Genomic DNA, 17,998 nt, shown 5'->3' with positions numbered 1-17,998 from the left:
AATTGTGTTTGGTTTAAAAATCTTTATGTCTAAGTAATTGTTTTAATTAAGAGTGCTTTGACCTCTATGACAAAAACCAGTGCTAATGTATCAACTCCTTTAATGAAACAATACACTTGATTATTATCATTATCTGAATTGATTTGAGCAAGATATCCAAAAAACACATAGTAATCATGAATAACTTTTCCATCCAGACACAATAATTGTTAATATCCTAAATGTCTTTTTTAAACACAAATAATTTAAACTCTTAAATTATTTGTTAAAAATAAAATACTATGATATAGCACTTGCATAGAATATTATATATTAAAGGGATCTATTTCAAGCTTTCCCAGGAATGTTATGCCTTGGAAGCTTAATTTTTTCCTGAGTTGAAAAATATAATAGAATGGGACTCTACCTGGAGCACCCTGGCCACTATCCCAGTCTCTCTTTGATTAAAAAAAACAAAAAAACCTTGCCTCAATGGTACCTTAAAACCAAGTTTGGAGACTGGATTAACTTTTTAATGTTTTAATCTTACATTGGCATATATTTAGGAAATGAAACTTCAACATATATTGCTCTCCATGTTTATAATATCACTGAAAAATTTTCTGAAATTATGTAGCCACTAAATATGGAAACTCTGATTTGCTCCAGAATTATCTGAAAACCATATATCTTTTACATCAGCAAAGAAATATCCTTAAAATTTCTTTTAAAGACAATTCACGCAATTACATTTTACTTTAATAATGACGAAGAATACTTTCATCTAGGTTAGTATTCTAAGCTTCTAACAAGATATGCTCCTTTAAAGAATATTGCTCCTTTTTTTTCCTTTGAGAATTATGAAGCTCATAGTATTTACTGACATTTAGATACTTGTATTTTAAGTCGTTCACTTCAAAACAACATTATAAGGAGATCAAATTAGTTACTTCCTGTAAGGTTGAAATTAACACTAATTTTCAAAGCAGAAGGCACAGAAGATACCTGAATAGGATTGGTGATGCCTACAAGGATAGAAATGCTGCACCTGTATATATCTATTTGCAAGAAATGACATCATTGTATCACGGTATTAGACCAGCTACGAGTGGTGCGCACACCTTCATCTTTTATATGAAAGCCAAGCATAAATTATAGCAATAACAATGGAAAAACATAAAAATAACTATGTAAGACCTTCATTTAAAAAAATACATAGCCATGTATCTATTAACTGATAAAAGGAGATTTAAACAGAGATAACATTTTAAAAGAAGTTAACTAAAACCTTAGATAAAAAGAAGACAAATGAAAAAAAATTGGTGGGTAAATAATATACTTGTAAAACAATGTATACAAGTTCATTTTCAAAAAAAGACCCACACAACACACAGGACTTAGAAACTGTGTAAAAGCATGGCTATTTATTTAATATACTTGAGGATCTGATTTCCCCTAACATAATTCAGTCACTTCTATGTCAAAACAAATAGCAGATTAAAAATAAGAACTGGAAGATTAGAGCAGGGTTGACACGCTGCCATGCTGGACGGGAAGTAAAAGCTGACCCCGGTTTTCTGTGCGGAGAAAAGCTCTCCCACACTAACGCAGGTTAGGGACCCCGAGACCACCGCCTTCATGCCGCCTTGACAAGGGCTGCCAGATAAAATGCAGGTGCCCAGTTACATCTGAATTCCAGCTAGACAGTGACTAACGTGTTCGTGTACATATGGCCCATGCAATATGTAGGTGTCACATGTTACATTTGTTAAAATTAGAATGTCTATACCCAAGGCAGCTGCTTCGTGACACTGCAGGTGACATGTGACCTACCACTGAGGCAAATGTTTCCCTGAGTTTTCTGGAAAAGTGTTGCCCTAGATTTTCTAATTATGTTGTAGCACGATAGTCTATGTGATAAATTTTACATGTATTTCCACCAAAATATTAAAAAATAAAATGTCATAAGTTAAAAGGAGATAAATAAAATTGTTATCTAAAATATAAATTTATATTCAATGACTAATTGTTTAATTATCACACATGAATATATTCTTGTGATTTAAATTATGTTGAAATTTTAACCTCGTTTGGAGTGACATCTTTGCTCTTGGGAAACATAAAACTAATTAGATAAAATGTCCCTTCTTTGTATAACAAACATAATTTAAATTATTTATTCTGAAATCTAACCCTATGTATGCATTTTAATTTTAGTTAGATCCTAGAACCCTCTTACCCTTTCCATTTAATCTGTCATCAGATAATTAGAGATTTGAAAACTGATAGGCAGTGAATCAAATTCAGCCCTAAAAACGATCACAAAAATGCTAAAATATTGATATAAGATTATGTCATGCTTGTTAAGGTTTAAAATCATTTTAGTTATGTTCTAATTAAATGGAAGATTTAGATCCTTAAATAGTTATATTACATCCCAGAACTTTAAACTTTGTGTTTGATCGGGGTTTATCTTAATTACTGTAAATGTTTAACCACATGATAAAGTAAAAGTATTAGTCATATTATACATTAAATATTTATGAAGAATATCACAATAAATCTAGGGAAAAGTTTAAATTTTAAGTAATCAACTTTGTTGGGGCCAATAAGAGATTCTGGTAAAATAATATTGGCAATGTATAGTTATATAAAAAACATCTATAATCATTTTTAAAATATGACAGAACACAAATCTACCTATATATCTTATAATAAATCTCTCAACAAGAAAATCAGAATTTTGTATCATTATTTTTAAAAAATCATCTCAGATACTCAATAGATGCAATAAGACCACAAGAAATACATAGTATCTAAGAAGAAAATGAAAATAACTTATTGAATAATCATGATGAGAAAAAATACTCAGCATTTGAAAACTATTATGTGAAAACCCAGAAAGAAAGTCAGATAAACTGTCTCTTGCAATAGTTACCCTTATCAACAACTTCCTGACCATAATCAGTAATTAAAATGGATCCTCTTGGATGTTCATGGTTAAGTTTACCTTGTATCTACTTAATGTTTATATATGTTTAAAATTTATATGTGACAGACTATTGAAAAATAAATAGATGAATGAAATTAGCAATTGAGGCTTAAGGAGCTGTTAAAAAGAAAGTGATCATTCAAAATAAAAGAACAAAAGAAGTAGGAGAGCCACAGCCAGAATAAAGAGAACATGGAAATCATGGCAGGTTGAAAGACAATGAAATCAGGAGAGGGTATGTTAGAGGTAGAAGTGGTTAGGTTTTGGGGGTTATTTTGTTGTGTCACTCAGAGAAGATTAATGTATATAAGTCAGGAAGGTGCCCAAATTACCAAAGAGAAAAAAAAATGCACTTGCTCCCTTGCTTTCTGAAAGTTTCATTTACTGATTTATTGACGTAGTCAATAAGCATTCATGGGTGTTTGCTCCCCACAAACTCTGGGACCTGAGACTCTAAAATGAATACATGTGGATTGTGCTCTAAAAGATTTAACAGCCCAACGGACAAACAACTGTTCTAAAAGATGTTTTAAAACAGCAATTATGCATAAAAATCTATGAGTAGTTACCAGAAGAATGCATATATCTGTTTGTCTGGGAAGGATTCTCATTAAAGGTAAAAGGACTTGAAATCTTGATTGATGAGCAAGAGTCGGCCAAGCAGCTGTGGTGAGGAGTGGTTTTTTTAAAGGAGAGAGCAATCTGGAGGGAGACTTAGAATGTGACAAAGTACGAGGGCCTGGAAAAATGGTATGTCAAGAAGCAGACAGTCATTGAATGATCCAAAGAAAAAAAAAATGTAGGCATATTTTAAATATTAAAAAAAAACTTAAAAAGCTAGTAAAAATGAGAACATTATTGTGGCTGCCACAGAACATCTCTCAAAAATTTTAAAGAGAATACTGAAGTCAAATGTCTATAAATATGAATGAATGCTCTAATTATTTGACATAAAGGCCTGATGCCAAAGGAAAGGGGTCTTCCCTGATTTTGGTGAGTCAGGCAGGAAGGACTGGGTTACGGGTACCCAGGAGAAAATAGATGGAGCCAGTGGCAGAGGCAGGGTTTAGACTTTACATATCTGGAAATAGTTGGTGTTTCATCATGCAAAGGCTTCCAGATGTAACAAAACTCTTTGCAATCAAAATGACTGCCTGGGTGTCTGTGGCTGATAACTCAATGCTAAGGACAATTGTGTAAGAAAATAAGTGGTAAAATGAGATGCGCAGGGAAGCAATTCTGTCCCAATATCTCAACCCTTGGGAGATGTCAGCAGCAATAAAGTTAAGAACCTACAGAAAAGCATGGGATATTTTCCACACACTTTTAACAAAGAAAAAAATAAGGCAGCTAATGATCATAGACTAATATGAAATTCATCTTATAACTGTGACACTGAATTAAAACAAAATACTGCTTTCGTGTTAGTTCTTTCACAGAGAGATGTTCACCAGGAAATCTCACCCTGCAAACATCTGCTCTGCAACTCAAAGAAACAGTGAAGACACAGAAACAATTTTAACTATGGCATTTAAAAGAACATAATTTAAATGAGTCAGGGTCACATACATGTGACCAAGTCTTTCGTATCCCAAAGCAAATAAACCCTGCTATCTGTCTACATATCTCTCTATCTATTTAGCTTGATCTAGTAGAATTTTCAGTTATCTTTCCTCATGTTTTCTTTTCACTTCCAAAATTCTTAATTTAAAGAAGAAAATACACTTTTTTCTATCAAAATGGATTCCCTCCCAACCCATGAACTTTATTATTAGTAGTAGTAGTTGTAAAGATATTGGGGATGAAATCTTCTCACAATATCCAGTCTCAACATCTGAGAGCCACCCTTGAGAACTGCTTTCTCTGCCTTTTATTGCTACATTTAGAATTTTAATGCTATAATTTTTTTTTTCTTCAAAATACCTCCAATAGTAATCCTTTTATTTTCATTCTCTACCAGGCCTTTATGGCCACAAAGCTTAACAACTGCAATAATTCTCCGCTAGTAAAAAAAAAAATACATGCCCACACAACTAATCCTTACTAACTTACTTCTGAACAGTGTCCAGTGTCTTAAGCCTGAGATTCAAGTAGTAAATTGGTTAAAAAAGCTGAGTCTAGAATCTGAGGGCCTCAAACACAAAGCCTGGCTTCTCCTCATTACTAAACCGTGAGCCGTTGGGCATGTTACTAGACATCTTTTCTTAATTCTATAATCTGTAAAATGCAGAGAGTAAAAACACCCATTTCACTTGGATATTCCAAGTTTTAAATGGATTAGTATCTGAAAAGTTCTTAGAATAGTGCCAGGTTCATAACAAATGTTTAATAATTGTTAACTACTATTACTATTGGTATTACTATTCAAAATGTCTTGACCTATCCGAAACATAACGTTCAATTCTCAAGTTCACTGTTTCCCTTGGATTTATTTCATAGATTTGGCAACCTGGAATATGCATATCTCCATGTTAATTTGCTCTCTAATCCCACACTTTTGTTCATGCCAAGCTGTGCTCCCGGGGCATCCTTTGTCCCTATCAAATAAAACCATGACACAGGGCCCCGACATTGGCTCAAAGGAGAGTCCTACAAATCGTACCTTGATTGTTCTCTACAGGATCTTTCCAAGATAACCAAAGATATTTTACTCTATTAAAGTAAATATCTTGTTCACTGAATGAGATAAACTTAAAACAACATGGAATCACTGAAAATCAGCATCTTTTGAGAAGAGAGAAAATGCTTCTCACAACTGACATGTGGTGATGGAAGATGACTGAACTTTGGATGGTGGGCATGCCATTCCATATGCAGATCATGTGTCATAGACATGTGTGCTTGAAACCTACTCAATCTTATTAATCAGTGCCACCCCAATACATTTAATAATAATAAATGAAATATTTCTATTGCATAATGTTAATTTAAAATAGCAGAATATAAAATAATAGAGTCACCATTTTCACAGCTACGTTGCAATAGAACAAGAGGTAGGTTCATATCTCAATTCCACCACTTACTAGTTATGTATCCTAAATTTTCTAAATCATCTATAAAATGTAGATGCTAATAACTTCCTGAAAAAATTGTTGTGAAAATGAAATGGGAAACTATAAAGAATATGCCTGGGACATACTTGGTACTCAATGAAAATACCTTTTTAAAAGGCTAAAAAAACACATTGTAATTTCATTCACATGTATGTTTAGTGAAACAACAAATCTCTTAAAATTTCACCACTTTCACAGTTGGGAAACATGATTAATAGCAGGAAATTTCATCATTTTATAAAAATGTGAAGTTTTTGTTTCCATAGGAGATATAAACATAAACGGAAATAAAAATATATACTTCTTAAATGCATTTGGGCACTGGAACCCAGTTGTTGGGTCTTTTTAATTTTTAATTTTGGCCAAGTAGTGATATATCTGCAAAACTAATATGAAAGGAAGAATATTGAAAACACACAGAATCAAAAAATCATCAGAATTGCACAGAGAGCTTAGTGAATAAACATTAGCAGAAAGTAAAGCTTGGACAGTTTTTTAGGTATTTCTTAAATGGCCTATGGCATCATTTGCTAGTCTTATCTGACTTTGAAAGACAAAGGAAAATATAAACATAAGACTGACTGAAACAATCAAGTTTGTCAGATAATAGGATTTAGTTGAATAAAAAGGAGGTGAGATGATCTCTGAGATTCTATGTGTTCAAATACTGATTTATGGCAGACAGATGAAAGACCTAATTTTCTACACTAACAGTGTTTTCATTTACTTTGTGCAATGATTTCAGGGCATGTGTCTCTCCCTTGGAGGTATCAGAATTCTTTGGAGTAGCAACATCCCATGTGAGGCCAGAATTTACACTAATGCGCTAGTACAATTGTCGAACTATAGATTAAGTCAAATTGTATCACTTTTTAAAAGTTTGGTCTGAAGAAATTTAATTTAAAAAAATTTTCTACAACCGTCAAACAATACGCTGCTTCCTATGTTTCAAAAAAGAACTTTTGTCTGATTACTTTTATTGCTTGTTGTACATTATCAAATACCTTCACTCACTGTAAATGCAGAAGTACAATAATGAAAATGTAACATTTAAAAAGTTAATATTACGTTTTGTGACTAACATCATCATAAAACAAATAAAATAGTCTTTCTGGGCATTATTCCAATGGTTGTATTCTATCCATTCCATTGATTTCACAAATGAAAAAGGGAAATAGAGATACTGTATCTTTAAACATGCATTATGTGAAAGAATATATACATCAGATGGAAAACAGAGATATATTGTGAAAAGAACACTTGGAGTCTGATTTTTTTTCTAGAAGCAAAAGAGAGCATGATTAGTTCTATTTAAGCCTGGAATTTTAATTTTCTCCATATCAGGCTGATGTCATTTTTCCAATTTTAACTGAATATATGGTTGCCTTGAACACTTGCTGAGTGCTTCCTTTGGGCCAGGCAGTCATAGATTTAGATACGTTAAATAATTAAATCTCCACAATGAGCTTTTGAGGATGTATGTCACAGATGAGGAAGAGGAGTTATAGGAAGGTTAAGGACATTACCTAGGTGCACGGAAGTGAATGGATCAGTATTTGAACACTGGCAGACTGTCCCCATCACCGAAGGTCTTAACTGCACCGCATGAGGACGGTCATAAAACCCACTCCTGTAATTCTGTAGTAGGTTACAAGTCCCAAAGGAAGTGCATGGTAATCTCCTCTGAAATTAAACGTTCCAAGCTATCATAAAACCCAAAGGGATAAAACTAGTGATGCTTAGAAAAACCTATCCTGAAAATAATGGCGAGTATTTTTCAAGTATTTACTAAGGACTCCACAACCCAGCTAAGTAGGAAGGTTGTGCTTCATGCCCATCATAAAGGGAGTTGATGATTTTTCACTAGTTCTGCAATATGCCTGAGGTTGGTTTATTCATATATATATATATATATATATATATATATATATATATATTTTAATAACCTCAAAGGAGGGCTGGTGGTTTGCATGAGGTTTGTAGCAGGAGGTATCAGGAATTAAAAGTGTTTTTGCATGTTTCTCTGACGGCCCAGAGCAGATCACACTGAGGTGACCTGATATGAGTATTTTGATCTCTGCAGGAGATACAATGTCCTTACGTTAAATGAGGATGTGTGAGGCTATGCGTGATCACTAATAATGAAGTTGGTCCCATGCCCTTTATATGCTCAGCCAGCGTTCTCACAGTATTTTTCATTTCCTTGTGGATTTCTCTCAGGAGTATTTCAGCTGATTCGGTTATTACGTTTGTGTTGTAAATTACGATACTGATCTTATTTTCACGTCAGTCTGTGATGGGTTCATGAGCCATAGTTATTTTCCTCTACAGTACACATGGAGAACATTTACATAACCAAGTTCTAGGGCAGACAATACTGAAGACCACTGTGCCTGCTTTACAGTAAGTGTTCTTGAATGGGGATCACACTGTGTTTGCCTGTGGCTTGAAGGAATTGCTGAAAACGGCTGGTTAAAAATTTGTTTACAGTTCTGAATTGACATTCACTGCTTTGCAATAAATAATAGCACTACAAATAATGGGGCCTATTGATATCCTTCTAAAGTTAGAAAGTTACTGAAATGTGGAAAACTTTAAAGACCAAAGAAAAAAGAACATAAAGTTAACATTAACATAAAAGCAATATAATATGCCCTTTGTAAACTATCTTAAATGTTTTTATTTAAAGGCAAGGTAATCTTCCTTCATATTAGATACATTAGCACATATTTTATAGGTATTATGGACACATAATTTCTATGCAGTATTCCTACAAAGCAAGCAATTTAAGTTTCTCAAGGATTATGTTCCAGAACGTGAGCTCAAGTTTCAGTGTGAGACATAAAAATTAAATTTTTCACTGTCAGGTATTTCTTTAAAAATATTCTAATGTAAGCCTACATTAAAAAAAAAATTACCTTTCCCAGTAATTTCAATGAGACAACATTTTTGAGTCAGTTAAATAAGATATTTGTAGTTAAACATTTTAAAAAATATAATTCTATATTAACAGTATGAGTGCTGCTTGATAATGACAGATTTTTATGGAATTAAAAGATACTACCTCATTTCTGATTGCAGATCAGGAACTGAATATTGTTTAAAAAGAAAATATTTTCTGTTAAAATTTGAGAAGTAATTTTTCCACACCATCCCATAATATAAATTAAACATAATATGAAAATATAAAATTTCCAAATCCTTAGTTTAATTGAAGTACAAAAAGTTTGAATTCACTCCAATCTATCAAAAAAAGGCATTTCTGTGCTTTCTGATACCAAACAATCCCTTTGCCTATATAAAGTTAAGTATATTTATATAATTATAAAACATTAATATATCTAATTCTAAATTTTTTTATCATAGCCCGAGTTCCTGATTCTTGATTGATGAGAATAACTATCACTTTGTAACACTGGTTGTGTATTTATTAAATGTGTATCTTTGTTATGTCTTATTTCATCTCATGGCTATAAAATGGGCACTTAGTAATATAATACTATTACTAAATTTAGAATTAATGTTTAGCTAATGACTATTTTCCCTTTTATTATATTTTACCTGTGTGATTAATTCATATTTCCACATTACCAAGCTAATACTAAATACATTTTAATTTACTCTCCAAAATTTTAACCAAAACTTAATAATAATATATAGCTTGCTTGTTATATCCTTGAAAATGATTAAGAAAGCATGTATTACTATTAGGTTTAAGGAGAGAAGGTAAATTGACCTCAAATAATTAATAATGACTATTTCATTTTTACTTAATTGTAAGCCATTTCATGGTAATTGAGAAAAACCAAACATTTTTCTTAAAATTCTGCAAAAAATAGTAATATGATAACAAAAGAAGAAAATTCTTATCATAAGAGAAATAAGCCAACCCAGTACAAGGAAGTTGCAATGTTTGACAAACAAAATTAAACTTTTAAAATCTATAATCATCTGTCTTCCTTTTTATAAATATTATATATATGAATTCTTAAACCTTCAAGCTGTAATTCATACTTTTAATAGGAAAAATCTGATATATATATCAGATTATATATATGTATATATATATATCCATATATTAGGCAGTTTCATACTCAGTTTTTGAATTCTACACATTTCCCCAAGGTGTCTTCTAAAACTACAATATCTTAATTTTTGGTTCCTGGACATTTTATCATCAACTGCAATTCAATGTGTGTGTGGGGAGTAAGGGTTTAAGAAACCTTTTTTATTTTTCTTTTCAAAATTATGAAGTAAGAAAGATAAGAACTCGTTCACATAAAAACGGAAAGAAATATATAAAAACAAGGTTTTCTCGGTGATGGGATTAAGAAAGTACTGATTGGCAGTGACAAGATGGGCCTGCGGAACGTGAAGTACAGCGCAGGCAATAGAGTTAACAACACTGTGATCACTATGTTCAGTGCCGGGGGCCCCTTGAATTATTGCAGGGAACACTTGGTAACCTATATAAATGTCCATCGCCTATTCTGTAACACCTGAAACCAATACAAAAAAAAAAAAAAAAGTGTTGAATGTAAACAGTAAAAAAAAAAAAAAATTAACAAAAAAAGCAAGTCTTTCTCAATTGCCTTCCCTTTGTCCTCTAGTAAAATGAAGCCTCATACTCCTCACTCCTTTCTCAGCCCCAGTTTGGGGAAGAGCGTTCTGGGGGAAACACCCTATGGGGCTAGAAAGCGCTAGTCCTCCACATGACAGGGCATGTGCGTACATCTGCAGTTGGTAAAGCTACCCTTCTCTCAGGGAGGTGTTCCCATGGCTCTCAGGAGCAAGCCTCAATGCCGGGGGCAGGGTATTCTCTATAATGTGTAATTTAAATTTCTCAGGATGCAATATAGACTCTCTCTCTCTCTCTCTCTCCCACCCCCCCCTCAATAAAGACAGATTAACTGGCTGCTATTTTCAGTGCAGTATTTGTTTAAACACTTAACACTTTTTTCCCCTCCCTCTGTTATTTTCAATTTATAGTCCATCAATCCATTTAAACTCTCTTCAACTCACTTCATAAAAGCTATTTTATAAAATGATAATCTCTATTTTATTCAGTGTCTCTTTTAAGCATCATAGTTTCCAATTTGCACAATCCTCCAATGCAGGCTCAAAGAAATGTGAAATACAGACATTTGAATTTCTCTGCTTTTTGCTATAATCTGGTATTTGTTTCTATAAAACACCACTAAGTGTCAGATTATGTTTCAAACATTAAGCAAATATGAAGACAAGTATTAAACATTTCTAAAAGATGACACATGAGAACTCCCAAAGATAGTAAGAAAAATCATATCCAAAGAGAACACATCCAAACTAAATTGTCTTTTTAGTTTATAGCTGGTATATATGAGCTCTATTGATTGCTTCCTTATGGAATAACTAATAAATTTTAGTGCAAGTCAAATATACTCACTATTTCATTTATTCAAATTATATAAATTTTAAAACTGAAGGAATCGATTTGTAATTAGAGGCCAGGACAGTGGTAATTCTTTGGGTGGCAGTGATAGGAAGGAGGAAGAATTCTGGAATTAATGAGATACTTAGTAATGTTCTGGCTACTGAACACAGTGCCTTGTTAATATTTTGGTCACTTAGTATCCGGGTGTTCTCATTTTGTGAAAAGTTCTTGAGTTATGCATCTATGAGTTTCGTACTTTTCTACATCATATTATATGTTAATAAAAAGTTTTAAAATGAAAGTGAGTTGCTATCTATGAGCTTTATTTTAATCATGAGTCAACAAATTAACTGTAAACAAATAATATTTAAGAGAAAATTATGGTAATGTGAATAATAACTAACAACAATAGAAAATATTTAGGATTAGTATTGTTATTGGGGTTATGATAAAAGTAAACTCTATCTTTAATAAACATATACTAAAACATTAATGGATTAAACAGTAAGATCTCTGGATTTACTTTAAAATCTCAGTGAAGGGGTATTTGATTTAGTATTTGAAAAAAAACACATTTTGCCAAGAATTGATTATTGTTTAAACTGGAGAAAATGGAGAGTTTAGTACACTATTTTCTATATATTTGTATAATTTAAAAAATTTCCATTTAAAAAAATGTTTAAAATATAATCTAGTAAATCTAAATATTCTACATAATATTGTTTTCTACTGCCATTGTTCTTATCAAAAAGATTGCAATATATCAAGAATCAAGATATATCTACCAAACCATACCTAGAGTCCATGACTTCAGTGTAATTATCTGATGAGTAATTAATTCTATGGCAAATAAATCTTAAAACCACACTATTTATGGCTAGCAAGGGGATTAATTTTGACATTAGGTTTATTAATGGTGATAAAAAAGGTGCAAGAATTATATACTAATTTTAAACTTCAGACTCCAGGTTTTCTATACACTTTCTAAGAATAAAATGATACCAACTGTCAAAACATTAGCTCTCATATTTATTCCTTATCACCATTATTTTACATACGCTGTCAAGTGTACATCATCAAAACAATCTGGTCATACATTTTGTCTACTGTTGCCATTGCTGACTCAATAATTTCTTTCTACTGTGTCCTGCACTTCAGTCAAAACCCAATGATATGTTTAGTTAGATATGAGAACTCCTCTACCCTGGCTATTTCTTTAATTGGGGTAATTCAAAATTTCATCCAGGAAATGTATGTTTGATATTGATTTTGGTGTATGTATTATTTCTATATTTAGGTCTTTTTTTTCTTTTTTTATTGAAACATTTCTATTTGCAAATGTTTGACCAAAACATTTGCAAATATGCTTTCTATAGGATAATGTAGTAATTTTCTAATTTTCAGCTGCAATCAAGTTATTGGTAAATTGTTAGCCTCGAAATGCTTGATGACAAACTGAAGTCAAATTTCTAGTATGTGTAAAATATACAGTTAAATGTCCAACAATATAACCTGTAATATTGGGAGGATCTAGTGAATTAGAATTTTGGCTAATGCCAACATTAAAATGGGAGAACAGCCCTAGTGATTACAACGCTTTTACAAGCAGTAAAAATAATGTCTTCCTCCGAATGCATAACACTGGAACTAGACATCTATTCCCTCTAAAGGGTCACGGTTAATTTTGCTAAATATGCATTGTGAACTGCTCCTCAGAAAGTACAGGCAGTACCTTAAAAATTAAAGGAACACACTAAAATGGATTGTGTCACTTATGCGTTTTTCAGCAAGCACCATATTGTCATGTTAACAGCTTCTGATAATGAAAGCAGCTATTAGTTAAATAAACGTACACTTGTGTTAAACATAAACACTCTCCTTTCTCTCGTAATGAATAGCTATAATTAAACATTAAATTAGAAATAGAATGCTTCTATACAAGATGCATACATCTGCCAATGTATCTATACAATGGAATCATGAAAATAGAACACAGAAAACATTTACAATCACATCTTGAACTCAGTGACTCAAAAGCTGTCATTGGTCATTTGTACAGATTATAGAAATTTTATTGATATAAAGTTCACATATGATCTTTCCAATCCTTACAGTTAAATTAAATGTATATCTAGGTAAAAGCATATGGTATAATGTATAAATATAATGTGATATTATGTCAAATGTAATGTACCAATTATAGAATCAAAAATAAAACTCTTATTTTTACTTGAAAAATTTCTAGCTGGCAATTTGTTTTTATCCTTATCTGTTTGTATGTAATTACATTTTGGGGTTCATTTTTTTTTAAAGTTTCTCTATTCTTTCCACCTAAACTGATGTAGATAATTAGGGATCACTAATGCTCTAATTAGAGACTACTACAGGACCTCCATATAAAACTGCCCTGGTTTTTATTATACTTTTGGAAACATTAAATTGCCTCATTATGTTAAGTCTAGTCTTGATTCAGTAGTATTATTTAATCTTGAACCTCACAGACCAAAGCAGTTTCCAAGCTATCTTGTCTAAATGACACTAATTCCTATTAAAAGGACTTCATAAGACACAGACTCACTCAAAAAAAGTCTGGCACATTGAATATTAAATAATGTTTAATGATATTTATAAGCAATTGACTTTATATATTCCAGACTATTTACAATATCTTTATAACTTAACACATTTAAATTTTGAGCCATAAATCTTCAGTTGGATGAGGCAGGAAAAATTCCCAGGTAGGCACTCCTTCTCAGTGAATAAGTCTATTTATATTTTAATTGATAATCTTCCTTTGTTTAGGCTCACATGATGGACAAGTACTTATATGAATTTACTTCCAATGTACAAAATAAGAAAGAGGATGGAAATGATCTGTAATATAAAATGAGGTACACAAATAATATCACTAAGTGAAATGTTAACTCAGTAATATACAAAGTATGTATGGATTAGGTTGCTTTAAATAATAGATAAAGATTCATATACCAAGAACTATAAATTATTGAATAAAGATGTAAATTACCTTTATCAACTGTCTTCCATATAGGCCCTTAAAAATGTGCAATAATATGTATAACTGTATCTCTGTGAACTCAATAATGTAATTAATAAAATGCAAAGAAATAAATCCTGCATGGAAATCAAATAAGAATAACAAATGACTAAATAGGGAAAAGACTATACTCATAAGCTTTATAAAAAAGTAAAAAATGGGAGCTCAAGTATGGAAGTACTTAGTAAATAACGCATGTAACAGAAAGGTCATCTCACAGACCAGGTAAGAAAGGGTAGTGGTTAAATCTAAGTGAGGCAAGAAATGTAAAATAAATTTTACTCCTCCTTAGAATATGAAATAAATTCCTAGAACAAATCAGAAGAAATTTAAAATCTCAAAGTATTAAAAAATCTTCATCATATTTTATAAAACATCATGGTTAGGTGCATTTTAATATTTTGAATGGGTTCAAAATCTACTTCCCCTCATGAAAAAATTGTAGGTAAGAGCTAGAGAGAAATACAACTAATTTAAAACATTCTTTTAATTAGAAGAAAAAATGAAAGTTTGCCTAAACATATCAAAAAACGTGTGTGCAGATGTGTGTGTCAAAGAAAGTAGGACGGTAGCACTGAAGACAATCTGGGTACTTTAGAAACGCGCATCCATCCATTCTTTCCTTTGCCATCACATCATTATTCAGTATTTATAAGGTACATCACTGGGCAATCAGTCTAAATACCCCAAAAGGGTATTGCGTAGTCCTAGTTCCAAAGCACCCAAGGGACCAAATTGTAAGTAAAATGTCACAAAAGCACTGCTGTCTGAATAAGTTAAAACAGTTGCCTCCAGAAGTCCCCAGATGTGCACACTTCTCTGGTTTCTACCTGCACCTCGGAAGATTTTTACAGCTTTCACTTTCAATCCTATTAGTTGAGGTAAACCATTAATCAACAATTCAAGGATAATAAACATTATTAGATCTCACTTATCTATAGGGAGGTTCCAGTCAGCTGCTTCATCAGTTGACTAAAATAATTATATGACTTGTGAATAGATCACCTATTTCAAAGAAGTAAAATATCATAAAATTCAGTGAATACTAAGTTCTGTAGTAGATATCCAGAAAATATTAACTGGAGTTGGGTACTTTCCTGATCTTGAGTTGCCATTGGTTCCTGCTCACAGAGTTGAGAACAGTAAACTCCTTTGATTATGGGAGAGTAGATGTTAATTCCAGAGAAGAGGAATTTAATGGAAAAATAGAAAGACTGGTGTGATTCAAAGACCAGAGATTTGTCACAAAGATATATACTAAAAGTGAAAAAATTAGTTAAGTTTTCAAATATAGATATGTTCTTCTAAAGAAGAGTGAGAGAACAAAAATCTCAGAAATGGGTAATAATAAAAAAGCAGAACTAGAATTAAAAGTGAACAGAAATAAACATCTACTGGAAAAGAAAAAAATTCCAGAAAAAGAGGTCCAGTCATTTAGTCATGTATGGCGAGACAGGAATATTGAAAAGGCCACATATGAAAATACTTATTTGTGGACTTGAATACTTGATACAGTGATGTGATCTTTATGCGATTACAGGAATATACAAATCTTAGAGAAAACACTACACAGGGGTATATAAGTGTGAGGATAATGTGTATCAATAAGAAAGTTTGATTTTGGTTTCTATTCACCCTCTTTACCACACAGTTGAGTTCAACAAATGACAAAAATGTACAGAAGACAGACTGAGGTCATGGAAAGACTGGAAGAGATATGACTAAACAAAACATGTTCTACAATTTCAATTAAAAAAAAAAAACCCAAAACTTTAAGTCCTCAAAAGAATTAATATAAATGCCCAAAAGAAATTTACCAGAATGAGGTTTTACTAAAAACAAAATCTAGGTAAAATATCAGCAGCATTTTAAAGGCAATGATCTGAAGTTCTGGCACCTTTTCTTATGTTATGACATGGATGAGTAGCACTGAAATTTCAAAAAGACTCAAAAGTAGACAATAATGAAGTTAGGCCAGGAAACAGCTAGCGTGACATTCTGGCACACAAGGACTAATCCCAATGTGGTATGATATGAAGGCAGGATGGACCATGGTGATTTTTAATACATGGTCCATCCTGCCTTCAATTCACGGAGACTATGTTTATTGACAAGAAATCAACAATTTTCCAAATACTTATACCTTTAGTTCTGTATTAATTACTGAAAGACATGTTCATTTACTGACAAAAAACTTATGAGATGATGTTCAAAATGTAAAGTCAAAATCATAAGCAAGAATGATAATATTAAAGATATTCTTTTAACTTTTGGGTTTTTCTAAATTATATAACTTTACCAATTATATTCTTGAAGTGAAGTTATTTTTGTTTCTTATTTACTGAAACAATCCATATTGTTTTATGTATAACCTATTGTGTCATTTGAAAGACTAATTAATTTTAAATAAAATGCCTATAATTCTTAGTTCTTTAATTCATGATAAAAATTAAAAACTATTTTTAAACTTAAAAATAAGTTAAATTAATATTTTATTATTTTTAATATACTAATATTAAAGGTGAGGTCAAGCTAAATTTTATTAACATTTTAAAATAAATCTAAATGTTGTGTTGATTTTAAATTATGATAAGCATATTCTATGTGTTTAAATTTCTTTCCTCAATTTTTCAGTGTGTCCCTTTGGTCTTTATCAGAGTGTTAACAAATGACAACATTGTAACAAAAATAAGAGAAAGAGTTCATGACTAATGAGGCTAGTATTAATAGATGTGTTTTCAAGATTACTCCTGATTAAAAAAATAAGTTCCCTTTTCATTAAATGCATCATGTATGCTCTTCATGGACCTTTTCTTTAAAACTAAGGAAGCATGGCTATATTTATGTATGTTGTTAAAAACACAAAGTACATTTTTTATCATGTATATATGCCTACTCTTGTGTAAAAGTTAGTGTCCTGCAATTTTAAATTTTAACCTTAGCAATCAGAGGTATAGAAATGGAAAAGTCCTTGGGTATAGACAATGCTCTCGTATTATTAAGCACATCGCTATTAGTCTATCATTATTGTATAAATGTCTACTGTAACCTCATTAGACATTTTTGTAGAGCTTTACAAAATAACTAAATATAGAGCTACTTTTCTGAACATCAAAATTGAATGTTCATTATAAAACTAAATGCATGGTTAGTAAAAGAAAAACTGCTACCTCGATAATTAAACATTCTGACTTAAAAACAAGTAATCTGTGTCAATTTTTAGCTTCTTTAATTACATAAGGGATGTGCTTTTCAATTTAGAAGATGAGGATATTTCCATTGCCAATGATAAATGATACAATTACTATTAACAACTGTCACCATGTGAATTTGGAGGGCAAAATGGCCAGGGATGGTTTTGGATTACACTTTGTACTATTAGATTAACCATAGAATTGACTATGGCTATTAAATCAGAGCCATGAGGTAATTTTGAAGATATTGTGTGAACCTAAGATGACATTAAACTGTAGGAGTTAAAAAATATTCAGATGTGATTAAAATTA

At 31.6% G+C, this 17,998-nt stretch overlaps 1 protein-coding gene across 2 annotated transcripts in view; it reads right to left on the bottom strand.

The window, feature by feature from the left end:
• Positions 1-17,998, bottom strand: part of PCDH10 (protocadherin 10) — a 38,925-nt gene that overhangs the window by 4,947 nt on the left and 15,980 nt on the right. The window contains exon 5 of one of the 2 annotated variants that reach the window (XM_090288948.1): positions 14,035-14,311. The exons of the other annotated variant lie outside the window; for it this stretch is intronic. Coding sequence (XP_090145074.1) covers positions 14,271-14,311 — 41 coding nt within the window. The 3' untranslated portion in view covers positions 14,035-14,270. Of the gene's footprint in view, positions 1-14,034; positions 14,312-17,998 lie in introns of those variants that run through there. 2 annotated transcript variants of the gene reach the window in all.

Source organism: Furipterus horrens, unplaced genomic scaffold (genome assembly GCF_987537825.1).
Source record: "Furipterus horrens unplaced genomic scaffold, mFurHor1.1.pri manual_scaffold_10, whole genome shotgun sequence".
Lineage (NCBI taxonomy): Eukaryota > Metazoa > Chordata > Mammalia > Chiroptera > Furipteridae > Furipterus > Furipterus horrens.
Note: the sequence above shows the minus strand (reverse complement) of the source record. Positions and strands in the feature narration are given on the sequence as shown.